General features: G+C 46.3%; 1 protein-coding gene across 5 annotated transcripts in view; it reads right to left on the bottom strand.

The window, feature by feature from the left end:
• The window catches only part of DNMT3B (DNA methyltransferase 3 beta), a 543,013-nt gene extending 523,057 nt beyond the window's left edge, over positions 1–19,956 (bottom strand). For 2 of the 5 annotated variants that reach the window (XM_069243399.1, XM_069243402.1), the window contains exon 1: positions 19,791–19,956. In XM_069243399.1, the coding sequence (XP_069099500.1) occupies positions 19,791–19,940 (150 nt within the window). In that variant the 5' untranslated portion in view covers positions 19,941–19,956. Of the gene's footprint in view, positions 1–4,575; positions 4,778–19,790 lie in introns of all 5 variants that reach the window. The other 3 variants (XM_069243397.1, XM_069243401.1, XM_069243404.1) reach the window with 2 other exon arrangements.
• Positions 19,957–26,473: the final 6,517 nt, after the last annotated feature.

The raw sequence follows: 26,473 nt of genomic DNA, 5'->3' as shown, positions 1-26,473 counted from the left end.
CATGTACTACAACTTCATCATCACTTTCTAACTCCTTGTCACACACAGGGTAGTCTACTAGAATAATTTGGAAATTCTTGCACTCTAGACTGACCATTGGTAATCATAGAGATACTTTCCTAGCTCATCTGGAGGTGAACCCAGCTATCAAAGGCTTGTGATCCACATCCATTGCAAATTCGATCCCCAGAGATAATTTTGAAAATGATAAACACCCCCATCAGGCCAGGCTAGGGCTTCACGTTCTACTATGGAATACGTTGCGAATAGATAGCTTCTGTATCAACTAAACTTTGAGAGGCAAACAGCACCACTTCCTTTTTCAAGACCTCATTCCAGCCATGTTGAATGGCATCAGTAACTGCTATGCTGGGATCATGAGTATCAACATTTTTCAAATGGGAATAAGTCTTCTTAGCACAAATCTTGAGAAGAATTCTAACAAACCTAACAAATACCTTACTTGAGCTTTATGATTAGAAGTTGGAGACTCAGAAAATGCACCTATTAAGCTATCTTTTGGTTTTACACGCACACATGAAAACAAATGACCTAAGCATTCTTCTTAGTCTACCCCAGGCTTGCAACTTAAACACCTTTCTCTTGTCAAATTGATAACACACGCCAACCTTTGGTAAAGCTACTCTTTCGGTGCACTATAAACACATATTGGTGGGGAAAATTACTCCTGTAGCTATCTTAAATCGACATTCCACGATTTTTTGAAAAACGGAAGAGGCCAAGGCTACCCCCAAAAAGCATATGTTAAAAATGAAAACCCCCTTTAAAGGGTAATGAACAATGTAAGGTACCAAGATTCCTTGCTCAAGACTATTTGGTGATATGGAGGTGCCATATCAAATGTCGTGAAGACTTTGGCACTCTTTAGAATAGTCAATATTTCAGTGATGTTTGGGAAAGGATGTCTGACAATCAAAATCCTGACATTTAAAGTTCTTCCACATCCATGCCAAAAAACACTGATGATAATTAATTGGAGGTGCAAGCTGTTTCAATCACTTCTTCTTCGCAAAAATATCCAATTCCTTCTTCAACTCTGGACGAATTATCAATGGTATCCTACAAACTTTGTGCACCACAAGTTGGCACCAGATTTAAGTTGCATTTTATGAGAATAACTTTTTAGTTTACCCAATTTGTCAGAAAAAAAAACTGAATTTCGCTTTCCCACTCAGAAACATTCATGGAACACATTTCCACGTAGCTCTCTCACTTAATAAATCTTTTTTTTAACATCACTAGTTTAGGATTATTTGGATCCAAAATAATCTACACAATTTTTTCCCAACTACTCGTAAAGAGAGGACCTGTCATTTGCAACATGGAATTTCAGTATCAGACACCCCCAAAACGTCCACACGTTTACCACCAAACGCCACTGGTTTAACTTGAGATGCTTTCATGTTATTCCAGAAAATTACTCCCATTCATGTATCCCAATTAAGGTAAAACGAGAGCCTGAATCAGCCACCAATTTCACTCCCACCAGACTGACTTGTACTTGGCAAAAAGGTATTTTTAAATAAACCCTCCCACATAATACCTCCACATAATTGACACACTTCTCCGAGTTCACACACAAAATTAGTTTTTTTCACCTGCATCTGAACTTTGGAAGATTTACCTAGCACATCAACCATATTCACAGCTTTAATAAGAGAAGGCTTGGAGAAAAGTCTAAAACTATAACTGAATGTCCTTTATCCTTGCATATAGCACAAAAAACGATCTAAAGCAGGGCAAGAATTTGCATTACCAAGATGACAATTATAACTACAATAACACTCCATGCTTTTGATTTCCTCCAAGCTTTGTTGTTAACATTAACATTTCTCTTTTTACATGTTTTGTCATGTGTCATTACTGAATGAACATCAAGCATTTGGGATGAAAACAACATTAGTTCCATAAAACACATTGTGCTTTCAATCTCTGACAGTATTTTCAATTACTCTATCTAATGTTAATTTAGAAGGGCCAATTGGGTGTCCTGAATCTTCTTGTTATTGGGGTTTTCAACTATTTGATCTCTGGTAATGTCACCTATAATTTACTTGTGGCAGCAAGAATTCTTGGTGACGCAAGGACATGTTTTATAGGCTCTGCAGGACGTTGATGTTGCTTGTAAAATGTATCTTTCCATCTTCACATTCCAGTGGGGTTTGATAAAAACATCTAATTTTTTTATTGCTGAAGCATATTCATTATCTCCCTCCACATCACAGCTTCAGTAGGAAAGTGTTGCAATATTTTTCTTCCTTCGGGCCCTAAGCAATAGTGTTACGTAGCAAATTTCTTCTTTTTTTTAAAAGCTTCTCCTTCAATAGCATCCGGATATGCTTCATAACTTTCTTTCCATTTTTCTCAGTCTACATCTGGAACACCCAGATTTGCAATAAATGATGTTAGAGGTACTAGACTCAGGGGGTCATTCTGACCCTGGCGGCCGGTGGCCGCCAGGGCCACCGACCACGGGAGCACCGCCAACAGGCTGGCGGTGCTCCCACGAGCATTCTGACCGCGGCGGTTCAGCCGCGGTCAGAAGCGGAAAGTCGGCGGTCTCCCGCCGACTTCCCGCTGCTCGGGGGAATCCTCCATGGCTGCGGAGCGTGCTCCGCAGCCATGGGGATTCTGACAATCCCCTACCGCCATCCTGTTCCTGGCGGGTCTCCTGCCAGGAACAGGATGGCGGTAGGGGGTGCCGCGGGGCCCCTGGGGGCCCCTGCAGTGCCCATGCCAATGGCATGGGCACTGCAGGGGCCCCCGTAAGAGGGCCCCACTGTGTATTTCAGTGTCTGCAATGCAGACACTGAAATACGCGACGGGTGCAAACTGCACCCGTCGCACCCCTGCAACTACGCCGGCTCAATTCTGAGCCGGCGTCCTCGTTCCAGGGGCATTTCCTCTGGGCCGGCGGGCGCTCTTTTGGAGAGCGCCCGCCGGCCCAGAGGAAATGTCTGAATGGCCGCTGCGGTCTTATGACCGCGGTGCGGTCATTTGGCGGCTCCCTCCAGGCGGGCGGCGCCCGCCGCCCGCCGGGCTCAGAATGAGCCCCTCAGTTGCTTACTTAGTTGCTTCCTGCACCATAACGGTATTTATTGCGAATGTAGAAATATGCTAATAGATTCACAAATTAATATTTGATGACAACCTTCAAAAACCTTTTGAAATGAGTGAAAAAAGTGGGTGTTTAATATAGGCTTCCAGATTCTGAGCTTTCACTAAGAGATTTCCGAAATTGCTTAAAAGGTACATGTACATTAAGTACTTGTAATGCATAGAGGCATCACAAAAAAAGTAATGCATCCCGTAGTCTATGAAATTGGCTAAGCTGAAAGGTGAACACAACACGGTTGTGAACACATAATATTTGTCTAATATTCTGATCAATTAATTGAAGCGGTGTGCGAATCACTACTGAAACAGATACAGCCTCATCAGGCTGAAAGCAAATCTTTCATTTAGTTACCAGGAAATCAGGGAGGTGTGCATGTCACCAATGACACATACACTTAGCTGACAGGCCTTCCCAAGCCCCAATGAGAGTTGTGCATGGTTGTTAAAGGTGATGTAATGAAAGGGTCAATATGAATTTAGCAAAAATACGATAGAATCGAGAGATATGTTATCTGGGTGTACGGACTATTTCTGCAGAGCAGGTCTCTAGAGAGGTGGTTCTGAGGCGCTGTGCTATGTTGTTGTGTAATTGGCTAATTTTGTTGGTCAAGAAGTCAGATGGTTTATCAGCAGGTGTTTTGAATTCACTGGTGGCTGGAGGGTATAGCACTTTCCAGTTTACTTTTACTACCATCTATGGTCCTTCCCAGCTATAATCAAATCATTTGATCGCCATTTTCACAAATCTTGCTGCTGACAATCTATTTTTAACGATATTCTTCTTTCCGCAGGTCACTCTTCTGATGCCCAATTTTGTATGTAGCCCCGTCACACTTGAAAACAAAGCCAGTCGCATCAATTTAAACCACCTGCAAGTGAGGTCAGTGTAGTCAATGCCTATCCTGATCTGTACTTAAAATATCTTTGGCCTTCTGCTTTAGCTCAGAGCATCATATATATATATATATATATATATAGTTTGCAGTGAACCTGAGCTTAGCAATAGACTAAAGCCCTGTCAAGGTCTTCTTTTTCAATTAAGGATAAAAGAACTTATGTTGTTTCTTTTGTCCAGTCATCAACACTCAATTATGGGTGCCATGACTCCCTTTAGATTGGATTATGCGAACCTGTGTGCATTCTACTTAGTCCTTAAATTCAACTCATCCAGAAAAAAACTGTGCCTCTTCCTCTGCTCTTCATGCAATCAAACTATGGCAAACTTTCCAACTGTTGATTAAATGTAGTAATGACCATCTTATGTTCCACTGAGCTTCTCAAAGAACCACAATTCATCCACTATGTTTTTGAATGGTTTTAAAGTCGATAGATCACTTAAATGACATACAGTGTGATGAACAATCTTCATGAACATAAACCAAGTGAGATTAATCGGCTCAGAAACTTCTGTGACAATTAATAAAACTGGATTTTTACCTTGGTAACTTTAGAGGTGAGGTGGACTTTCCTATAAAAGTTGTCTGTGGAATTCGGAGGCGATTGCTCTGCAGTACTGGAGGTTTCCTGGGAGTTACGACTTTCTTTAGACCGGTTCAGTCCTTCTGTGTTCCTGTATCAGTGAAGTGATGAAGGCAGTCTTGCCCCTTGATTCTTAATGAATGGGCCACCATCATCAAATCTGCAGAATTTCAAGAGGATGATCTTCAAAATGGTAGTTTATGGGTGGTGTAGTCGGAAAGTGAGGTGATTTTGCTAGACACAATGTTCTAAAAGAGCAACCACAGTAGATTATTTTACATTGTGGTGGTTCTGTGTGCAGGATGAAGGCTTTCATTAGAGGTCAACGGCAATTACTGTGAAGGGGATGATTTACAGGCAGGATAAGGAAGGGCTCTGCTGTATGGTATTGCATTAAGCCTGTGAGGAGTAGCCACAGAGGGCTGTGATATTTTTGACCAACTGATACAGATGTAATGTCTTTACCTCTCAAATACATGCCTTTGAAATGTGTGCATGGGAAGGAGGTTTTGATGGGCTTGCAGGAATCAGGGTGATTCCTACAGAAATCAACCACAGCCCATTGGTAAAACAACTCTTTTACTTCAGGCATGTAGACCTCCTGTCCAGCTACTAATATCGCTGCCTCACTATTAGAGGGACACGTGTTATTATTTCAGGCAATATGGCCCAGTGACTAACTCGTCTGTTTCAAATCCAGGAGATTCTAGTTGTCATCCCAGCACCCACCCAGTGTGTAATACTGGGCAAGTTACTGCATGGCTCTGTGCCTCTCTGCCCCTGCCTGCTAACTTTTGAAGCCCTATAAAGAGGGGTACATTTTGAAATGAAGCCCTAATGAGATAAGTGGGCTCCTCCAGAAATTGATCAAATCATTTATAACGAACAGCCTCTGATTTACGAGTGTATGCTCTCAATAAATATGTGCAGTTTCAGGGTCAGCACCTAAACTCTTAATTTCACTCACCCCTCAAGTGTTTCAAGCATATGCCTACGCACACCCTGCCAAAATATGAGGTTGGATTCTCCAGAGGACTGTAGTGTTTTAGGTATTGAAGGTTTTACCTATCCCATCTTTCCCTTTCCGTAACCTCAATTACATAATATTTTGTGCTAGGCTTTTAATAGTTCACTTTGCTTTATATTTTAATGTTGCAATATCTATGTTACATTTTATTTCACAAATCCGTCCTTGGTGTGGGCAGCCAACCCGTTTCCCCTTACTATATGGACTCTCTAAATTCGAAGTCTCAGCAGTCACAGTAGCAAAACATGATTTTCTCATTGCATGGTTGATGCCTGCTGCACCTCACCTCATGCTTTCCTTCAACCTTCCTCCCCCTTTCTCATGTCATTAAACTCCCAACACACTAAAAGTTTTATTTCATTTCCCCTGACACTGGTGCTGCCTCCCCCTTGGAAACTATCTTTCCAGGCATGACATTTATTTTTTTTGCATACCTGCTCCCAAGGTCTCCCTCCACCCCCAAAACCTTTGTTCTGCTGTTCCTCTGATCACTGTTCTTGACAGACCTACTTGTTGAATGCACCCTGTCCTGTTCCATGAGCATAAGACAAACCTCAGACAAAAACCTACACAGTGCACATAGGAAGTGTTCATGGACTCCAGTGACCTGCTGGTCAGTGTCTGTTTGCTCCCCTCTGTGTAGCTCCACTTGTTGCTGCTGATCCAAGTGAAAGCCTGCCCGACTCTAAGTTTGGGGTCCACCTCCACCCGCAGGCACCCGCCTGCGCCTCATCCCTGGTGGCCTAGTGGCGATCTGTATCTGTCTGTTTCTGCTGCTTTGTGCATCTCTGTTTTTCTGTCCTTTTTGTCTATTGTTACTCTTTTTCCTCTCTTTGTGCTTCTGTGTTGTTTCTACTGTTCAGTGCCATTCCCGCACTCTGTCCCTGCCGCTGCTGCCCTTGCGGCCCTGCCCCTCTACCTGCAACATGCTTTCCCGACCTCCCTCCCCCAAGCTGACCGGCCCCTCCCACCTCCCTCTCCTTCTTAATGGCAGCTGCTGTACGGCAGCACCAAAGGCGAGCCTGTCTGCGCTTATCCGCCCCTGGACTGCGCCCTTCGCTACAGACCCAGGTACCCACACCACCCTTCGGTACAGCACCAACACCCTGCATACCCTCTACCCTGGAAGATGTACAGCCTGCCACCAAGCTGATCCGAAGAATACTCAAATACCATTCTCCTGCCACAACTGCTTCTTCACCTGCCTCCAAACGACAAAACATCCCACTCCGAGCCAAGGCGGTCACCTCAGTTGCATACTCCTCAACTCCTGCTCCCTTGTCAAACACACAGTAGAAGTAAGGGACCACCTTCATTCGATCACCCTTGATGTCGCCTTCCTCACAGAGACCTGGATTACCCCCACCTCGGCCCCGGACATCGCCACCCCCATTCATGATGGCTACAAAATCATTCACAAAGACAGTGTCAACTGACCAGGAGAAGGTGCCACCATAGTTTACAGTAACACCCTCCTCTTGACGACCACCATTGAGACGCACAACCAGCCAACCACCCCCCGGACACCTACACTTCTAACTTCAGACCGACCTGAGCACCTTCCTCCACGGCACTCTTGGCTACAGACCTCCTTGACCCACTTCAGCAAAGCCATCGCGGACCTCGTCTCCCCCCACGCACTCGCCTCCACTAAGTACATTCTCCTTGGGGACCTCAACTTTCATCTTGAAAACCACAATGACCCAAACATGACATCCCTCCTGGACAACCTTGTCACCCTCGGTCTCAAGCAACTAGTCAACATCCCCACTCACTCAGCAGGTCACACCCTCGATCCCATCTTGTCACCAGGAAACAGAATCACCCGCTCTCACACCTCCAAACACTACAGGACCAACCACTGATGCGTCCATTTCGCTTTCACAAAGACCACCGTACTCCACCACGCCCCCCCACAGAAACTGGAGCAAGGTCACCAAAGTCCCACTCGCCGATGCATTCAGCCACTCTTCCCTCACTGGACACCACGAACGCTAACGACTCGGCAGGAAACCTTCAACGCTGGATCACAGAATGTGCAAATACCATAGCCCCCTTCATAAAACCTGCCGGAAACCAGCACCGTAAGAAACCCAGCTGGTTCACGACAGAATTCCAAGAGTCAAAACGCACCTGAAGACGACTGAAACGACAATGGAGAAACACCAAAACAACCACAGGCCACACAGCCTACAAAGACACAGTCACCGCACATCATCAGAAGGCTACCATTCAAGAAAGCATCGGCGCCAATGCACACAACAGCAAGGATCTTTTCTCCATAGTCAAGGAATTCATGAACCCCAGAACGGACACTTCAGACATCCTCCCCCCCCAAAGACATTTGTGACAACCTCGATACCTTTATCTACCAGAAAATCCAGGACATATATACGAAGGATTCGAAAACCAAAGCCCCCCTCCCCCAATGGCCCACCAGCACCACCTCGGACCCCACATCGCAGCCGACTCTGAGCCACTGGACCCCTATTTCCACAGAAGACACCCATAAATTCATGAGCTCCATCCATTCAGGGGCACCTTCAGACCCGTGCCCACATCACATCTTCAACCTGGCCAGTGCCACCATCGCCCCCGGGCTAAGCCGGACTATCAACCACTCCATCAAAACCCTTCCATCTGACTGGAAGCACACAGAGATCAACCCACTCCTAAAGAAACCCTCCGCCAACCCAAAGGAGATGAAGGATGACAGACCCATATCTCTGCGCCCCTTCCCAGACAAGGTAACACAAAAGGCCATCAACATGCAACTAACGGAGTTTCTTGAGGCAAACGGCATCCCAGACCCCTCTCAGTCCAGATTCAGGAACAACCACAGCACCAAAATGGCCCTCCTCGCAGCCACCAACAACATCTGCACCATACTGGACCACGGAGGCACGACCGCCCTCATCCTCCTCGACCTCTCCACCGATTTCAACAGTCTCCCGCTCCATCCTATGCACCAGACTCCACAACGCCACCATCTGCGACAAGGCACTGGAATGATTCTGATCCTTTCTCACCTGAAGAATCCAGAGTGTCAGACTCCGACTGTTCACCTCAGCACCCAAAGAAACCTGCTGTGGAGTACCCCAAGGCTCCTAACTAAGTCCAACCCTCTTCAACATCTACATTGCTCGGCTCGCTAAAACTGTCAGACAGCACGGCCTAAACATCATTTTCCAAGCCGACGATACTCAACTGATCCTCTCCCTGATTGACCAACCATCAACAGCCAAGAGCAACTTTCACAACGGAATGAGAGCAGTCGCCACATGGATGAAAGCCAGCTGCCTCAAACTCAACTTGGATAAGACAGAGATCCTCGTACCGGGCTCAAGTCCCTCCGCCTGGGATGACTTCTGGTGGCCAGAGGCTGTAGGTAACGCTCCCACCACCACCCACCATGCATGTAGCCTGAGCATCATCCTAGACTCCACGCTATCCATGACCGTCACATCAACGCTGTCTCATTGTCATGCTTCCACAATCTCCCTCTCCTTCGGAAGATCTTAAAGTGGAACCCCACAAGTCAAGAAGTTCCCCACGCACTTGTCAGCAGCAAACTGGACTACAGGATCACACTCTACACCAGCATCACAATGAAGCTACAAGCACGACTACAGAGAATCCAGAACGCAGCAGCCAGACTCATCCTGGACATTCCCCACCACAGCCACATATCCGCCCACCTCAGAGACCTCCACTGGCTCCTTGTCAACAAATGCATCACCTTCCAAGTTATAGACACACACCTACAAGTCATTGCAAAACATCGGACTGGCCTACCACCGCCTGACTTTCTACACTCCTGCCAGACAACTCCGATCCTCCCAACTCACCCTCGCCACCATCCCCAGAATCAAGAAGAGCACAGATGGAGGGAGATCCTTTTGTTGCCTCGCAGCCCGGACCTGGAACACACTCCCATTCAACCTCAGACAGGCCCCCTTGCTGAAGCAGTTCAGTGCCTTGCAACCCCACGTTGATAAGCCACGCTCTACAAGTACTTTATTGATTAATTCATTCATTCATTGATGAACCCCTGAGAATTGGGGAAACTTTCTGAAATAAATTAAATAACACAAAATTTCTAATTAAAGTTATTTTTACTGGTTAAAAAAAAGCAATGGTCAATATTTTGTGGGTTTAAAACACATAAGTTTCCTGAATTCCTAGAAAAACCAAGGGTAAGCATTAGACCCCATGTTAAAATTCTCAATAATGGGTCTGGCACGGATCCACAGCCACACATCACTTTCCTGTTAGGATACTCAGGGAATGTCTACTTACTCTGCTACAGGCTGGTGCATCCTACAAGGCTGGAGCAAAGTCAGTCAGTCTGTTTCTGATTTGTGACTGGTTGTGTCCTGGCGACAGGAGCCTATAAGAGTAAACTTTGTCATGTGACTGACTCTGCCACAGCCATCCCTGCCTTTCCAGGGGAAGCAGCCTTTCAAAGGCGAGTCCGGCATGTGACTGACTAACCACAGAGCTGGTACACATTTCAGAGGCGTGCAGCCTTTCAGGAGAGACTCTGGTATGTTACTGACTCTGCCACGGCAATCCCTGCCTTTCCGAGCCAGGAGACTTTTTGACAACACTCATACTGCAGAACATGCCACCTACCCTTCACCACTTACAAGCTGTCATTATTACTTAACATTTTTCCAAATTAATTTGTTTGCTTCTTATTTTTTTGGAAGTTTTGTTATGTTTGGGGAAGTAAAAAAACTGCAACAGATAGTGAGCTTCGGGTTTTCGAGTCACTCCGTGCCCTTAAAAAAGTGACTTCTGCCCCAAACAAGGGAGGGCATTCTTGCCTTCCCGTGTAGGCGAGCTGCCAGCTTGGAAGGGAGGGGGCTCGGGATCAGAACATCTGTGAATGAAGGGGTCTGTTAAATGCCTGCATCGCTGGGTTGCTTACCTGGGACTGCAGCGAAGGGTAAGTGTGGAGAGGAGTGGGGAGGTGAGAGGGACTGCTGGTAGCAGAGCAGCCAGGCGTGGGCAGCTAGAAGGCATTCTTTGATATTAAGCACCAATAGCCGTTTTGAGAACCGACATCAATAATAATAATATGTGTGTTGATGTGCAATACTGCAAGCTACCACTGGAAGTGTTCCATGTTTATACAGTTGTGCTAAGAGTTGACATCCAGCTGTAAGTACCAGTCACTCATGGCACACCTACCAAGAAGCTCTTTGTCACATATCACTCTCAAGTACTTTCTTTTGGCTAAGCAGTACTTTACATGCTCAGAATTTTTCAGCCCATGGTGGCAAAGTTAACATTGAAAATACAAGTTCCATAATGCTAAGTGTTAGTTTAAAAGCAAGAACTGGGTTGAGGCTCTTAAACATGCCATAACGAACTCTGGCAGCTGTGCAATCGTTATTATCCTGCATCTTTGATTCGCATACCAGTGATCTGGATCTACGGGTCAGAAGCTCTACTCAAACCCTAATTAAAGGTAGGAGCTGGACATTCACTCCATTGCTGCTGGTCTACATCAACAACCTCCAACCACACAGGTAGGGGACCGCATCGATACCCACAAACAAATAGTTCACACTGGTTTCCCCTTTATGATCCACTGCTTGGAGTAGCATACTTTATGTTCACAGTAAACAAAGCAGACTGAAACCTTCCTGTGATAGAGAATATAACAATTCTCAGGCCGTATTAATTCACAACCATATAAACACGACATAAAAAACATCATCATATGTACAGTATTTCTTTTCATCCTTAAATTTCCATAATTATTTACAATATGCATCTCAAATAGTTTATGTTCTTTAAATAGGAGTCATTATTGTCCACCCACCAGGCACCTGTGGCATCGTCTGTAAACTGGGGGCCGTATTCCCCCCAAAACCAATTACGCTTCACAAGGCGAGACTCACCTGCCCCCTCAAGATAGAGGGGGCTCGGGCCAGCATGAAAACTGTCCCCCAATCCAACCATGCCAGAGCCAACCCTAAGCAAGGGATCCCCCCGGCACCCAATGGGAATGATACTGGGCAACCGGGCCATACCTTGCTCCCCTGACGCAGTCACATCCCCCCAAATTAAAAAATTCCAGGGCCATGTAATGGAGTACCGTGGGAGGAGCTATGGACATTTGCGGTAGCGGTCGTCCAGAGCCCCTTTCCTAAACCCACAGCACCGCCACCCTGGTTTGAGACAAAAAGCTCCTGATACCATCTTGAGTTTGCCTGCACTAGTATTCTTGATGCCAAGGTTATCCACCTGTTTTGTGCCAAAACATGACTCCTTCCCTCCTAAGGTCTTCCTAATCCTGCTATTCTCTGGGGATGGGTGGGCAGGAAAGAATTCCTCCAGTCCTCTGGAGGAGTGCGTCGATCGTCAGGGGCAGCCCAGGGTCAAGAAAACAGCCTGACCCTAGAGGGACTTGAGTCCCCCTTTTAAACTAACTCAGGCTGTCCCTGCTGGTCACCTGGGAGCCCCCACCACACCCCCTTCAGCCAATCGGCTCACCGCTCGGGGTGAGCGTGATTTTTTTAAATTTCGCGGCAGCCACAGTTGGGCTGCCGGATGCAACCGGTCTGATCCGGCCCGACCCGGTATGGGGGCGCACTATGCTGTGGTGCGCACCCCCTGCCCATCTCCCTTTCAGACATACATGAGTTCTACATTTGCTGCTGACACTACTCTCACTCACATTGTTGAGAGACACTACTCTTGGTCAGGTCTAGATCAAAAACCTCCAACCACATGTCACATCCTACTCGTAGGCAAGAGATGGCACCCAACTACACAAATACACAGCCTCACTTTCAAACATACAAAAATTCCACATCTGCTGCTCACACTACACCCAATCACAGCTTTCAGAGACACTACACTTGGTCATGTCTAGATCAACATAACCTATAACCACACATCTTCCTACTGGCAGAGAAGAGATGTGTCCAGCTACACAAATGTAAAGCCTTACTTTGAGGCTTACAAGAATCTTACACCTGCTGCTCACATGTCTCTCAGTCACTGCTACTCTTGGGCAGGTCTAGATCAAAATAATATATAACCACATCTCACATCCTATTTGCACGCAGAGGATAGCATCCAACTACACAAACTCACAGCCTCTCTTACAGACATAGAATTCTACACCTAATGCTCACACTACTCTCCCTCACATTTTTAGAGACACTACTCTTGCTGGTCAGGACTAAATAAACAACCTCCAACCACATCTCACATCCTACTTGTGGGCAGGAGAGAGCATCCAACTACACAAATACACAGCGTTGCTTTCAGGCATAGAAAAATTCCACACCTGCCGCTCACACTACTCCCAATCACGGTTTTCAGAGACACTACTCTTGGTCAGGTCTAGATCAACATAACCTATAATCACATCTCACATCCTACTGGCAGACAGGAGATGGGTCCAGCTGCACAAACACACAGCCTTACTTTGAGACATACAAGAATTTTACACCTGTTGCTCACACTTCTCTCATTCACAGCTTTCAGAGATCCTACTATTGGGCAGGTCTAGATCATCAACCTACAACCAACCACAGCACACATCCCCACTCACAGACAGAATATGACATCCAGATACACAAATATACACCCACCTTTCCAGATATACACAAATTAACTTCACAAAACCATAACCTTTAGCTGGCCTCGCACCTGACACACCTCAGATCAGAAGTAGGTGGGCTGAAAGTTACTGGTTTAGGTATAAACTGGCACACAGAGGTCATTCGATTTCACAAGGGCCGTGCAGTAAATATTGTAAAGACATCGCCACAACATAACAAATGATGTTGATGAATCGCTACTGAGCTAGGAAATTGTTCAAACGTCTTGGTGCCATGTTTGACAGGGTACTCCTTCAATTATCGAGGGTTTTTAAACACAAATATCAACTGCCAGAGGAAATCCAACTGCTTAATAGCATGTATATATCCTTCAAAACCTTCTTTCCACTGTTCCCAGATCAAATCTGGAGCACCCAGATTCAATAAAAATGGTGGCGAAGGTACTACACTATGCTGCATATTTAGCTGCTTCCTCCACTACAACAGCACTTACTTATTGCCAGTGTAGAAGTATGCTTATAAATAAACACGAGTTCCAGTCCCTGTTTTAAGCGAGTAACCTTGGATGCTTACCAGTGGGTTGGACACCTCTCTCTAAGCCCAAATCTGCTAATTATTTTATTGCTGCCCCTTTATTCCTAGCAACAGAGATAAAGATGTAGAGGTTTGCCTATGCACAATAACGAGGTTGAATTCCCTTATGGAACGCACTGTGTCATCCTGCTCGGATCCAGACGGCGCTATATAATAAATTCAGCATACACAATGCCGTCACCGACACCATATTTTTAGTCTGGGGCTTTATGTTTTAATGATATTAGTTCAACTGCAGCAAACCACGACTACGACACCCAGAATGCATTGCGGTGTCAAAGGAAACCCAAGGAGTGTCAATAGCTACTTCGTGATGACACTGGATTGAGAATGGCATTCTATGTATTAGGCAAAATATTGTTCCAACTATGGTAATCAAATGGCTATATGTCACTGCGATACCACTTTTCCACTGTTGAACTTTGATTTTATATGGCATCTTTAATGGGTTTGCTGGGCCACTTAAAATTAACGCAGACTACAACCCCCAGAATGCACTGATATGTAAAAGCAAAGTCCAGGAAAGAGGCAGTGGCATCCCAGGCGCCATCTGGTCTCAACAGATTAAGGATCAGTTTAGAAAAAGCCTGGGATATCAGCATGTACATTATTAGGATACCTATAATCTCAGCAGAGAAAGCAAGTTATCTAATCACAAATCTCTAACATTTCTACCAATTTTATGCACACACTGGCTCAGGCAAAGGAGCCTCCTCATTCCACGGACAACAAGCATTTGCAATGCAACGGGTCTCGCGTTTGCTCGTGTTAGAGCTAATAGCGTTGTAAACTCCTAACCCGACTTTTCACTCGTAATGAAACCTATCGGCAAAAGTGCATTTATGTACGTAACCGGAAAAAGTGCAGTTAACTGTGTAACAGGGTTGATATTATGTAAAGCGCTCGACTTCTGACAAGCGAGATCGCGCTGGGAAAATAGAGAAAAAGTAGTCCACGAGCCAGACGGAAAACAGCGAGCCTTGCATGTTTTCTGTACTTGGTCGATGCGCTCGAGGAAGGCTATCCACTGGAAAAGGCATGATGTATGCATGCCTTCCACTAATGAAATCAAGCAGATTCTAACAGGCAAGCCCACGAGCCAATGAAAGACAAAGACGTGACGTGGACAGGGCTCCGAGGCCTTTTTAATTCCTAAAGCGTCTCGCTTAGCAAAAGCGCATGCGACGCAGGCTCAACCCTAAAAAAAAAACTAGCAGTTCTGTCTGCGCAATGATAATAGTGTGCAAACTGATATAGGGTCAATCTGGTAACAGGATAAATGAAACTTCAACTTTGTGCCCAAGAAAACTGCATTGTCCCTGGTTAGGGTGACCAGATTTTGAGGAGCAAAAACCGGGACAGGTCAGACATAAAAGAGGGACTAGCGACTTTACACTCACTTTTATATCTGGCCTGTCCCGTTTTTTTGCGTAGCTTTGTGAATGTGTGTCTATACATGTGTGAGTTTATATATATATATATATATATACACACACACACACACACACACACACATATAAAATTAGCTATGGCTTGACCTCCCACCCTGCACCCCAAACCAACCCCCACACCCCTCTCTGCTCCCCACTCCATCTCTCTGCTGGGAGCAGACAGGGGACTGTGTTGCCTGACAGTAACAGATACATTAATTACTGCATACTTTGTTAATGCTAAAGGAGAGCATGGCTTTAATTTATGCTTCCCTAGATAATCTAACCTTTATCCCAAGAACCGGGGCATTTATGTAATGATCTGACCTTTGTCCCAAAAACCGGGACATTTGTTTAAAATTAAGAGAAGCGTCGGGACACCGGGACAGTCCTCTGAAAACCGGGACTGTCCGGGGAAATCCGGGACGCCTGGTCACCCTATCATGGTGAGACCGTGTTGTGCTTTTGTTCCCTGCTTGTGCTTTTTTCTTTGTTTTTATTCGAGACAAAGCATTAAGCCCCTCGCACCTCCCATCGTAGTAGGTGTTAGCACCTTAAACAGTTAACTAGCAGCTGCCTCCTGTGAAAGATACGGGTCACTAGAGAGGCATTGTCAGCTCGTTAAGGTCTGAACAGAGCAATCATAAGGTAGATGGGGGAGGGGCAGTGTGCATACGATTAGGAGCTCCCACTAACCCCAACCCACCCCCTCCTGAGCCATTCTCAGAGATAACGAGAGCGCAGCCAGGGCGTGAACAGACACTCCTAGGAGTGACAGCGTGTGCGCAGCAGTTTACGGTGTTTCTACTTGCAAACTGCCCCGGGGGGGCGGGGATACGGCAGGACTGAACCCCCAGAGAAGAGGAGTGGATAAGAGTCCTGATTAAAATGACAAGTATGCCAGTCCCCCTCTACCTTACTGCAACGAACCCTGGTCACTGCCAGTGCTGCCCTAGATGAGGGTGCCCCCGGTTCTCTGCGATCTCACTCTGCGCCTGCATCTGGGCGTCTCTGATCTTAGAGCTGCCTAACCTTCTCTCACGAAGTATACGTCTGCACTCTCTCTGTCAGCATGTCTGCGTCTCACTGCACTATACTAGGGTGCCTCTGGTCCTCTGCTGCTTTAATGTGTGTCTCTGGTCTTGGCCCCGTCATATTCTCTCTGTCTGACTTGTTTATGCGGCTTACTTCACCTTTTCCTTGATGCCCCTCTGTTCTGATCCAGTCCCCTTGGACACTTCGGGGTCTAGCTATGCTCTCTCGAGTCCTGGCTGTGTCCCCTGATCCCTCTCTCACTGTCCCGGATAGACAAACTTTCACTGATCGTCTGTGGTTTTGCTAAGTTTTTTTATTTTTATCTGTACCTGCACTTAGGCGTCCTTTCTTTGATTTGTCTCCAGAACTTCCAAGTTTCTCAGTTCCCAGCTCGAGTACCTTAGTCAGTCTAGGTTTTAGTTTACATTCTGGGATGTGTATTTGATCCCATTATACAACCAGGACTACAAGTCCTAGAATGCAAATTAAAATCCTGGACTCGATGAGTTACTTGTGCACGGGCTTGGGGAACTTGAGAGCCCCAGGACTGAGGTCTCTGTCTGGGTGCTTTTTGATCAGGCAGAGCTATTTCAGTGGGTGTTCGTGCAATGTGTTTACTCTCTCCCTCGCTGTAATGGCGCGCTCCAGCGGCCTGGATGATGGTGACAACGACTGCGCCCTCTTTCCCGTCTCCCAGTGTTCTCTCTTCTTTGTGGTGTCTCTTGTTCATTCTCTGGGTATATCTGGCATGTCTAGCGCTGGGCTTACACGTCCGAACATCTCTGGTTCTGTGCACGCACTCTTTAGGCCTGGCTGCACAGTGCTGCCGTCTGTAGCCTAAACTCTCTTGTGGCCTAGCTATCATTTTGTGTTCCTTCATTTGCCTTTATGTAATCCAGCTTGTGCAGTGTCTTTGGGTGTCTGTCTTGGGCAAGCTGTCTCTTTTTGGATATGCCCGGTCCTGGCTAAATCCATTTGACTGTGCTCGCCCTGACCATGCTCTTGCCCCGTCTAGATACCTCGTGTTCATGCTGTGCTCAGTATGTCCCTGGTGGTGGGTGTACTCTTGCGTGTCGTGGGTGGCATCTCTCTTATCAAGAGTTTTCCTGCAGTCTCTCCTAGTCGTGGTCCCTGATCCACACCAGACACACAGGCAACACATCCAGCAGTAGATTTTTTTTTTGTGTGTGTGTGTCTGTCTGTGTCTGGCCCCGTCTCCTCTTTTTCTCGGTCTCTGCCCAAGGTGTCTGTTGTATTTTTACCTAGCTGTAAATTCGCCAAGGCCATCTCTGGGTGTTTAGCCCTAGCTGCCTCTGTGCTACCTCTAGGCATCAGTAATTACTTCCTGTCCGTGCGGTCTTTTTAGGTGTCCTGAGTTTATACCAAGATGCATCTAGTACTGTCTGTGCTGCTACTCTCTGGATGTGTCTGCTCTTGCCGGTGCCATCTCACTTGCAGCCCCTTCCACTTTTGGCTTTCTTCGACTGACCTCTTTCAGCAGGTCGACACTCTGTCAATCATGTCTTAACTCAGCCCAGAGGAATACTCCTTTCACCTAATACCAATAAGTTTGGATGCATCTTTCAGCCTCCAATCAAGTGCTTGCATTGAACTGCATGAGGGACTAATTACAGCTAAAGTTCTCCTGCAGCTCTGTCTCCTTCTGGGACTCCTTTACATGTGTCTTTCTTTAATGTGTTAACACTGTATGCATTAGGGCATTAAACCCAGACCGACTAGCTTTGCCAATGCTTGTTAATTCTGGTGGTGTCTAATCGGTCTTCTGATGTCTCTTATTCTGTCTCTGCTTGCCTATACACATGCCTTTCTCTGTGCCTCTGGTCTTTCCTTAGCACTTTTTGGTTCTATCTGGGCTCTAGATGCTAGTGGTCTGGCTATAGATGTGCCCTATCTGGTTCCATCTGTGCACCTTCCCTTGCTTTTGGTAAGATGTCTGTTTCTTACCCGGACTATATGTCTACTGGTGTCACTAGTTCTACCTATGGGTGTGTCTAGTCTTGGCTGTTATAGTTTCCTTTTTCTCTCGCTGGCCTTGTCTGAGCCATGTAACCGATCCATATTATGCTGCTTCTCTCCAGGTGACTACTCCCAGGAGTTCAATCTCTTGCTCTGCACCTCTGATCTTCCATGGTATTTCTTTGGCTCTTGTACTTGGTATGTGCTCTTATCTGTTTGCCTACTTCAAGTCCTGAATTTATTTTTCTGTCTGGATCTGTCGAGTCCTCCCTCTGTCTGTGGGTGTCCCTAGTTATATCTGTTCTGTTTCTTTGTCACAGTCTGGCCATGCTTTCTCTGAAATCACAGATTCTGACCCATATTGTACAGTCTGTCTGAGGGTTTCCATTGACTAGGCTTTGTTTTCACTCTCTCTCTATTTAGACCCTGGTTCTAGCCGTGCACTTCTTCTGTATCACATTGTGACTGGCCAAAATAAGCATCATGCTGATGACAGGGCTTTGTCTAAGCTGAAATGAGCAGCAGTAAATCGCTTTGTAATGGGTCATTACTAATATGTTTTGTTATTTATATCCAATCTGAGTGTATGTGGCAAAAGGTAAGAGACTCCAAATACTCTTCAAAACCCCCACCACTAATAATCACACTGTGGACACTTTTACACATTACTAAGGGCTGCCTGAACAGAATAGTATGATTGGCCTATATTTGACTGCATTTTTAAAACAGTCACATAACTGAAATGTTTAAATATGCCTAGACATATTTAAAAATTGCCAATTTATTAGAATAATTGTGACAAATTTGGAAGGAGGGGCCCCCAATGCTGTGTCTCTTTGAAATTGTTAGAACAACTTTGTTCTCTAAAATGCCTCTAATTCTGGTGACGCTCAGTCTCCGTCTAAAGGAGTCTATTATCCTGGCTGTCAGTACTCCCTAAATGCCCATGATCCTTGCAGTGAACTCTCTCTCTGACCCCGGCTGTGCTCTCTCTTTTCGTTCATGCTGTTCCTTCTCTTATGGCTGTTTATTTCTGTAGTCCTTTTTTGGATCCTCCTGCCCTAACCGTCCTCTCGCTCTGATCCTGAATGTCATCGTTCCTGGCTGGATCTGCTCTTCTGAATCACTGATTCTGGCTGTACCCAGAGAGAGGGAGAGCCAGCTGAGAGCTAGAGAGCTGTCAAGCATGTCTCAATCTCTATGCTACTGTCTGTACTCGCGGTCTAGCCCTGCTCCTCTCACCCCCTCCTTTTCGGTCCCAGCTGCATTTTTTTCTGCAGTTTAGCTTGTGCGCTCTCACTCGTTTTGGCTGTTAGCTGCTTTATACCTCTGTCTCCATTTCCCTGGCTTGCCTGTGCATTCTCCAGCATGATCTTTTTCCACCTCTAAATGTTACGGGTCCTGACTCTGTTTCTTTCTTCGAAACTTGTTTTTTTCCTTCCACATTCCTTGCTTGTGGGTTATGCGCTTTTAAAAGTTGTTAGTCAGTCACTCACTCAGCCACTCACTCAGCCACTCACTCACCTCCTCTGTTGCTTTCGGGGTACTCCAGATTGTAGGTGTCCTGTGAGGCTGTCTCTGAAAAGTTGTGCTGATCTCAGACTTCCCGGGCAAGTCTTTCCTGGGTATCGAATCGCAGACTCGGAAGCAGAAGGCTGACTTTACCCAGGACATTAACTCTCGCGCTGCCAGTCTGCCGGAGCTCGTTGAGCAGGCAGCCAGGCCTGCAGAGCCTGTCTGCAGTGGGATCAGAGGTCAACAAAAGAAGGAGGAGGAGGAGGGAGGGCAGGTTTCGCCCTAGCAGGGATAGGGTCTTGGCACAGGGTTACATAGCCTTTCACATTTAGGTCGCTGGTCTGAACAGGTCACAGGTTTGTGTAGTTGTCTAAATTCCTAAACATCATTTTTTTTATGTGCTCGCATGCCAAATACACTGTCTTTCAAGAATAATGGGTAAATTAAAAGTAGAATTAAAAGGATCCAGGACTGGGTGAGCTGCCCATGCTTCACGTGGGACAACGTGCGAACTCTAACAAGCAGTAAAGAAAGTTCACATTCTCTCATACGAATTTAAGATCGCAGAAAAAACTGCAGAATATCTTGCAGGGTATGCCATTGTTATCCAGTACATTAAAATTACAATGTGTCAAACTTCTATTTTGCCCCATTGTTTCTGCTTCGCTAATAAACGGAACAAACAGATTTGCATCATGAAGAAAGAAATCATTCACTTGTGATGAGTAGGGAATACCTAGTTTGCTCCACTATCGAAACGAAGGCTGCAAATATAGTGAAACACGTTTTTTTTTAATTGTTTTGTTCCCAATACAAATCTTTTTATAATACAACTCTGGTAGGACCAAAACCAGATTCGTTGACTCCACACGAGCTATGAAAACGGTGCAAAATTGGTTTGTTCTGATTTGTACTACAGTGCAGCCTTATTGCTGCTTTGCAAAGATGCACCTTCAGTCTTTAACATTTTTTTTTTTTTTTTTTTAAACCAACAGTACTTTTGCAGTCTGGAAATTGTAGTTCCATTATTACCATGGTATACAAGGGCCAATAGGCACCTCCTTTGTATTGCAGCATTTATACAGTGCTTACCACCCCTTTGTGGGCACTGAAGTACTTGCTTACGTGAGTAACACAAAACACCATGCTGGGTGTGTGGTTGGAAAGATGTTTTTGTTTTGTTCCAATGTGGGAAGTACTTCCATGCCTTATGCAATTTTGCAGTGTGTTGTATGATATTGTGTAAAAGATCAATCCGCGGTATATGGTTTTTGCCATGCTAGTAGCTTTGAACACCTCTGCAGACCCCTTTATGGTATTTCATATCATAGTGCTTATTTGGTTACTGCACTGGTCTGTCCACTCTGTCATTTTATGTATTGTATTGGCCCTTAGCTCGCATAGTTGGGGGGAGACAGGGGTGGACAGATCTGCAGGGATGGGCATTTTTTATCATTATTATCCCATATGTGTGTGTCTGTGAGATGTATAAAAATGATAGATTGTATAGATATTTGGGACCTATAATGCAGCGGGCTCCCCAACTCAGGGGACCACACATTGCGCCTCTGACCCCACAACAAGTATGTCCAGAATTGGTGGGCGTGGCACCGGAATCACTTAAGGCCAGATGTAGGTAGACAGCAAATTGCGACTTGCAATTTGCGAGTCAGAGCGACTCGCAAATTGCAACTCGCAATTTGCTATGCAGAAAGGTGTCTCAGACACCTTCTGCGACTCGCTATGGGGTCGCAAAGACCCACCTCATTAATATTAATGAGATGGGTCGCTGTTTGCGACCCCATAGCGAGTCTGGGCACTCACGGGGATGGTGGCCTGCTGGAGGCAGCAGACCACCATGTCCGTGACTGCTTTTAAATAAAGCAGTTTTTTTTTCTATCTGCAGCCCGTTTTCCTTAAAGGAAAACGAGCTGCACATAGAAAAAAAATACCGAAACCTTTTGTTTCTTTTTTTTTTCAGAGTAGGCAGTGGTCCATAGGACCACTGCCTGCTCTGAAAAAATAATTTTGTGATCATTCACAAAGGGGAAGGGGTCCCATGGGGACCCCTTCCTGTTTGCGAATGAGTTACCATCCACTTCAAGTGGATGGTAACTGCGAGTTGATTTGCGACCGCTTTCGCGGTCGCAAATCAACTTACATCGCGGTGCGAGTCGCAAATAGGAAGGGAACACCCCTTCCTATTTGCGAGTCGGAAACGCATTTTGCAAGTCGGTTCCGACTCGCAAAATGTGTTTCTGCATCGCGTGCGGGCATTAGCGCCTCGCAAACGGCGTTTTTCGCCATTTGCGAGGCGCTAATGCCTTGCTGCATCTGGCCTTTATTGCTTCCCTGTCGCAAAAATTTATCACACAAGTCGGCCCGCCCACAAATAGGGAGGCAAGTGGGTCTTTTTCTCCTGCTTGCTGACCCGCAAAAGACACACACAGCACGCTCCGTGCTTGAGGATTTTTTTTTTATTTTCTTTGTCACTCCTTTCTTTACAAGCTACAGAAACACAGTAGAAATGCTGAATTGCACACTCTGCTTCACACTCTGCACTTCGTTGGAGTACTTTAACAGCCCAGTTGTGCACAGGTTGGAGCATTAGCTCATCTGACCTGAGTTTACTTGGTGGCGGCTCCAGCAGGGCCCCTTCTGCTGTAGGTGAGAGGGCAGCAATTGTGTGTGTATGTGTGTGGAGGGGGTAGAGGCAACAGCTAATTTTTGGTGTGACTGTGTGGTGACTTTATTGCCCAGTAGGCCTTGGTTGTTGTGTTTCCTGGTGGGGGCAAGGCAGTGTGGTTTTGAGTCTGTGAGTCTGGGCTAACTATATTGTTGGTTTTGGGAAAGGAGGCAGTGTACATGACTGGGAGACAAACTTAAGTGGGGGTGGATTTGATGCCCAGTGGTCAGTTTTTCTTTTGAAGTGATTTGTGTTTGGTGGCCCTGAGCAGATTCTCGAGTTGAAGGTAGCCCTCATTACATTAAATTACTAATTTTCTCCCTCTTTTGTGGGATCTGTTTGGGTGAGGTCGCTAGTAGCATCTTTCCATCATGGCTGGAAATCTATAGCACGGTGCCAAGTGATAGTGGACTGAGGCATTGTTGGAGGCGTTAATGCTCAGGAGGAATGTCATGGTCCAGGCAATCGCATCATTGAAGTTGCAGCCACCTGGGGTGTCTGTGAAGCGGACAGAGAGGCCTAGGAGGGCAGCAGTGCATCCCAAAGAGGCATTTCCTCTGGTCCTAAAGATGTCTAAAGTGGAAGGTAGGTATAGTAAGGGGCAGCAGGCATCAGGTGCCCTGGGTACACAAGGGAGTCAGGAAACTGGCCCCCTTGGTTGCAGCACTGATGGGTCTTACCCTGGGCCCTAATGCCTTTGTTCAGGTGACAGTACAGTCAGTCCCATACTACACCGGTAACAGTCCCGTCTTTAGTGGTCATGCCGGTGGGCCCGACCCCCGGTTGTGGATAATCCTGGCCAAGCTGCAGTAGAGGGGAATGCCAAGACAGTAGACAGTCACAGCGGCTGGTGGCATTGTGTAGAACATTGGTTGGGGTATGGCCATGGGGATAACCTCTGTGGGAGGATCGGCTTGGCAGGATTTGGTTTCTAACTTGGCACCTGTGTTGCCCTGGTTCTCAGAGGTGGGAATGCTGTCTGCCTCCCTGGTGGAGAGCACCTTGGCAGGTGATAGTGAGTGTGATATATTTTTGAGAGGCAAGACGCTCAGTGATCACCTAGGTAATGTCTAGAACAGGGAGTGACTTGACCCGGTGGACCAAACGGCTACTGTCAGCTGCCTCGTTGAGGGTTAGCATTCCTGGGGGAGCAGCAGCTGCAGTGATGACTCCCACCGCTCCGAGAACGACAACTTCAGGTACTGGGACCTCCTTACCCCCTAGGAGGTTGGGTTATATTCATTCTGTTCTGTGGTCAGGCGTCCCACCCAGAAGCTAAAAGGGCACCAATAACAAGAATGACCATTTTGATTATTCCAATGCTCCCTCCTGGGTTAAGTGGATGGCAATGGTACCTTGGCTCAACACGTACTCTAAACACTCAGTAGCTGAGACATTGTATGAGGGTTTGAAAGATGGATTCAGGATCCTCGCAGAAGATTATGTTGGCTCTCTGTACTGTAAAAATTATCAATCTCACAGATCCAATGCGGGGGTGGGTAGGGCAAAGAGCTGAGTCTTGGTCAGGCGGCCCTTTCAACCTAGTCCCACTAGTGGACTTTGTTTGATTTCACCAAGGGTCAACCAGTGAATTAAGCCATTAACAGGGCTTTATGCTCGGACAAGTACGCTTCCCTTGATCAAGCAATTCGGATGCTACGGGAGCTGGGACTCTGATGGCAACGTCTGATATTGAGTCTGCCTTAGGGCTTCTCCCTGTCCACCTGGAGGATTTCCATCACAAGTGTATGCCTATGGGCAGCTCCGTATCCTGTTCCTATTTTGATAAGTTTAGTATATTTCACGAGTGGGTTTTTAGACACAATTCGGGACACCAGAGGGTGCTTCACAATCTCAATGACTTTCTCTTCCTGGGTACACCCAGCTCTATGTGGTGTGCTGAGGTCTTGGGGATTTTTCAGGAATTGCTGGGTGAGTTTGGGGTCCCACTTGCGTAAGGCAAGACGGTTGGGCCAGCAACCACAATTGAGTTCTTGGGCACTGAGTTGGATTATGTAGCAGGGGTTTCCAGACTTCCACTGGAAAAGGTCAGCATGTTTTCCCAAGCCTTGTAGGCATGCCTGAGAGCTAAGAAGGTCATGTTGCACCAGTTGCAGGTCTTGTTTGGACAGCTCAATTTCGCACTGCGGATCATTCCCATGGGTTGCCCTTTCTCCCATTACATATACCAGGCTATGTCAGGGCTGAAGGTGAAACATCACCACACTAGGCTCTCCAGAGAGGTCAAGCAGGACATGAGAATTTGTGAGTCATTCCTGCCCGACTTTAATGAAACAGTTATGTGGCCCAGGCAACCTAGGACTAATGAGGAGCTGGGTCTCTTTACGAATGCGGTGGGCAGCAAAGTGTTTGCCATTTTTGGGGTGGAAGCTGTGTGCAGAGGTGGCCCAGGGAATGGGTGCAGTTCGGCATGATTGCTAACATTGGTCTTACATAGCATTTCCTGATTCTCGTAGCATTGTCAGTTTGGCAGTCAGTCAGTAGTTTTCAGGTCTGCTAATATGACGGTAGTGTAGTGCAACAACTAGCAAGCTGTGTAATGTAGGATGATTTTGAGGGTTCTGAACATGGCCGGCCTTAGTGCTGGTGGCACCCTGTGTGACAATGTTTGTTGGTGCCCCCTCCCCCAATGACCACTTCTGCCATGCATTCTCTCACTACCACCTGTTTAGAGTGCCCCTCAAGCCTACATAATGAATATCTCTCAGATACATTTAATCAGTTTTATAGCTCTACTCATACCAGTGTAATGTGGAACACTACATCACCCACACATTACACAGAAAAATCAATTTATAGGTGTGTAAATCAGTGTATAAGAAATGTTACATAAGACAGGACTACAAGGTGTAGGAGTCACATGTCATCAATACTGGTAGGCTGTATCGTTTGAGTACTTGGTCTAAAAAAGCACAAACTCAGAGTTTAAAATGTAATATTATGGTTGGGGGTTGTCTTTGATAATAAGAATTGATTGCTACCCAAATAGACTGCAGCTGGCAGACATTCAGTGGCTGGACGGGGTTGATTCCTAGCGATTATCATCCCTCTTTCTAAGGTTGCTCAGGGCAGCAGGGGTGACTGTGTCCTATTGCATAAGGCCCATGGTAATGAGGGCTGCCCTATCCATAATTTGAAGGTCTTCATGACTAGTCAGCCCAAGGTGCTGCGGACACATTAGTAGTCCACTCTGATGGCACCCCCCTGACCAGGTACCAGTTCTCAAATACTGACGGGTGCTCTGCAGGCAATCAGATTTGACTCTTCGGAGTTTGGTACCCATTACTTTAGAATTGGGGCGCCGACTACAGCTGTTGCAATAGAGCTTCCGGGTGGAGCCATGCAAAGAACCGGCAAGTGGTCATCTGTTACAAGCGTTATGTAAGATTACATATGTTATAAGCTCTCTACCTTATTCCTGGTTTGTCTCACACCAATCTTCTCTTTCTTCAAATACAGGCATTACATGCAGAATGTGGGAGTGATCTGACAGAAATTCTGGAGGCTCCGGTTCCCGCAGGAACAAACGGGATCACAGATGTTTGGGTCAACAGCTGTTCTTATGTGCAGCAAGCAGGGGAGCAGAGGTGTTGTGTGTTCCGGGCACTGTGGGTGGGGTACTGCCTCACCTTCTACAGTCGTGGAGGACTGCAGCTCGTCCAATTGAGGTCTGTGCTGGAGACAATGCTGACTAAGGGCTGCATGACCATGGTGTCGTCATTCTGCATTTAGGTGATAATGACTTGGTTCATATTGGCCAGTGGCTTCTATTTGAACTGGTGGGCTCGGAGATCGGTTGGCTGACTTCAAAATCTCCTCAGGCAGTGCTAGCGTACTTCAGTATCATCCCCTAGTTGCAGTGGAACGGTGGTGAATCAGCCAGGGCTCTGAATGACTCAGTGAGACAAATAAACAGTAAGATTTCCAAGCTTTTCAGACCACCTAGGCTGGGGACTGGGAGGGTTGCTAGCGATCGCTGGCACCA

The sequence above is a fragment of the Pleurodeles waltl genome, chromosome 7 (genome assembly GCF_031143425.1).
Source record: "Pleurodeles waltl isolate 20211129_DDA chromosome 7, aPleWal1.hap1.20221129, whole genome shotgun sequence".
NCBI classification, from domain to species: domain Eukaryota; kingdom Metazoa; phylum Chordata; class Amphibia; order Caudata; family Salamandridae; genus Pleurodeles; species Pleurodeles waltl.
Note: the sequence above shows the minus strand (reverse complement) of the source record. Positions and strands in the feature narration are given on the sequence as shown.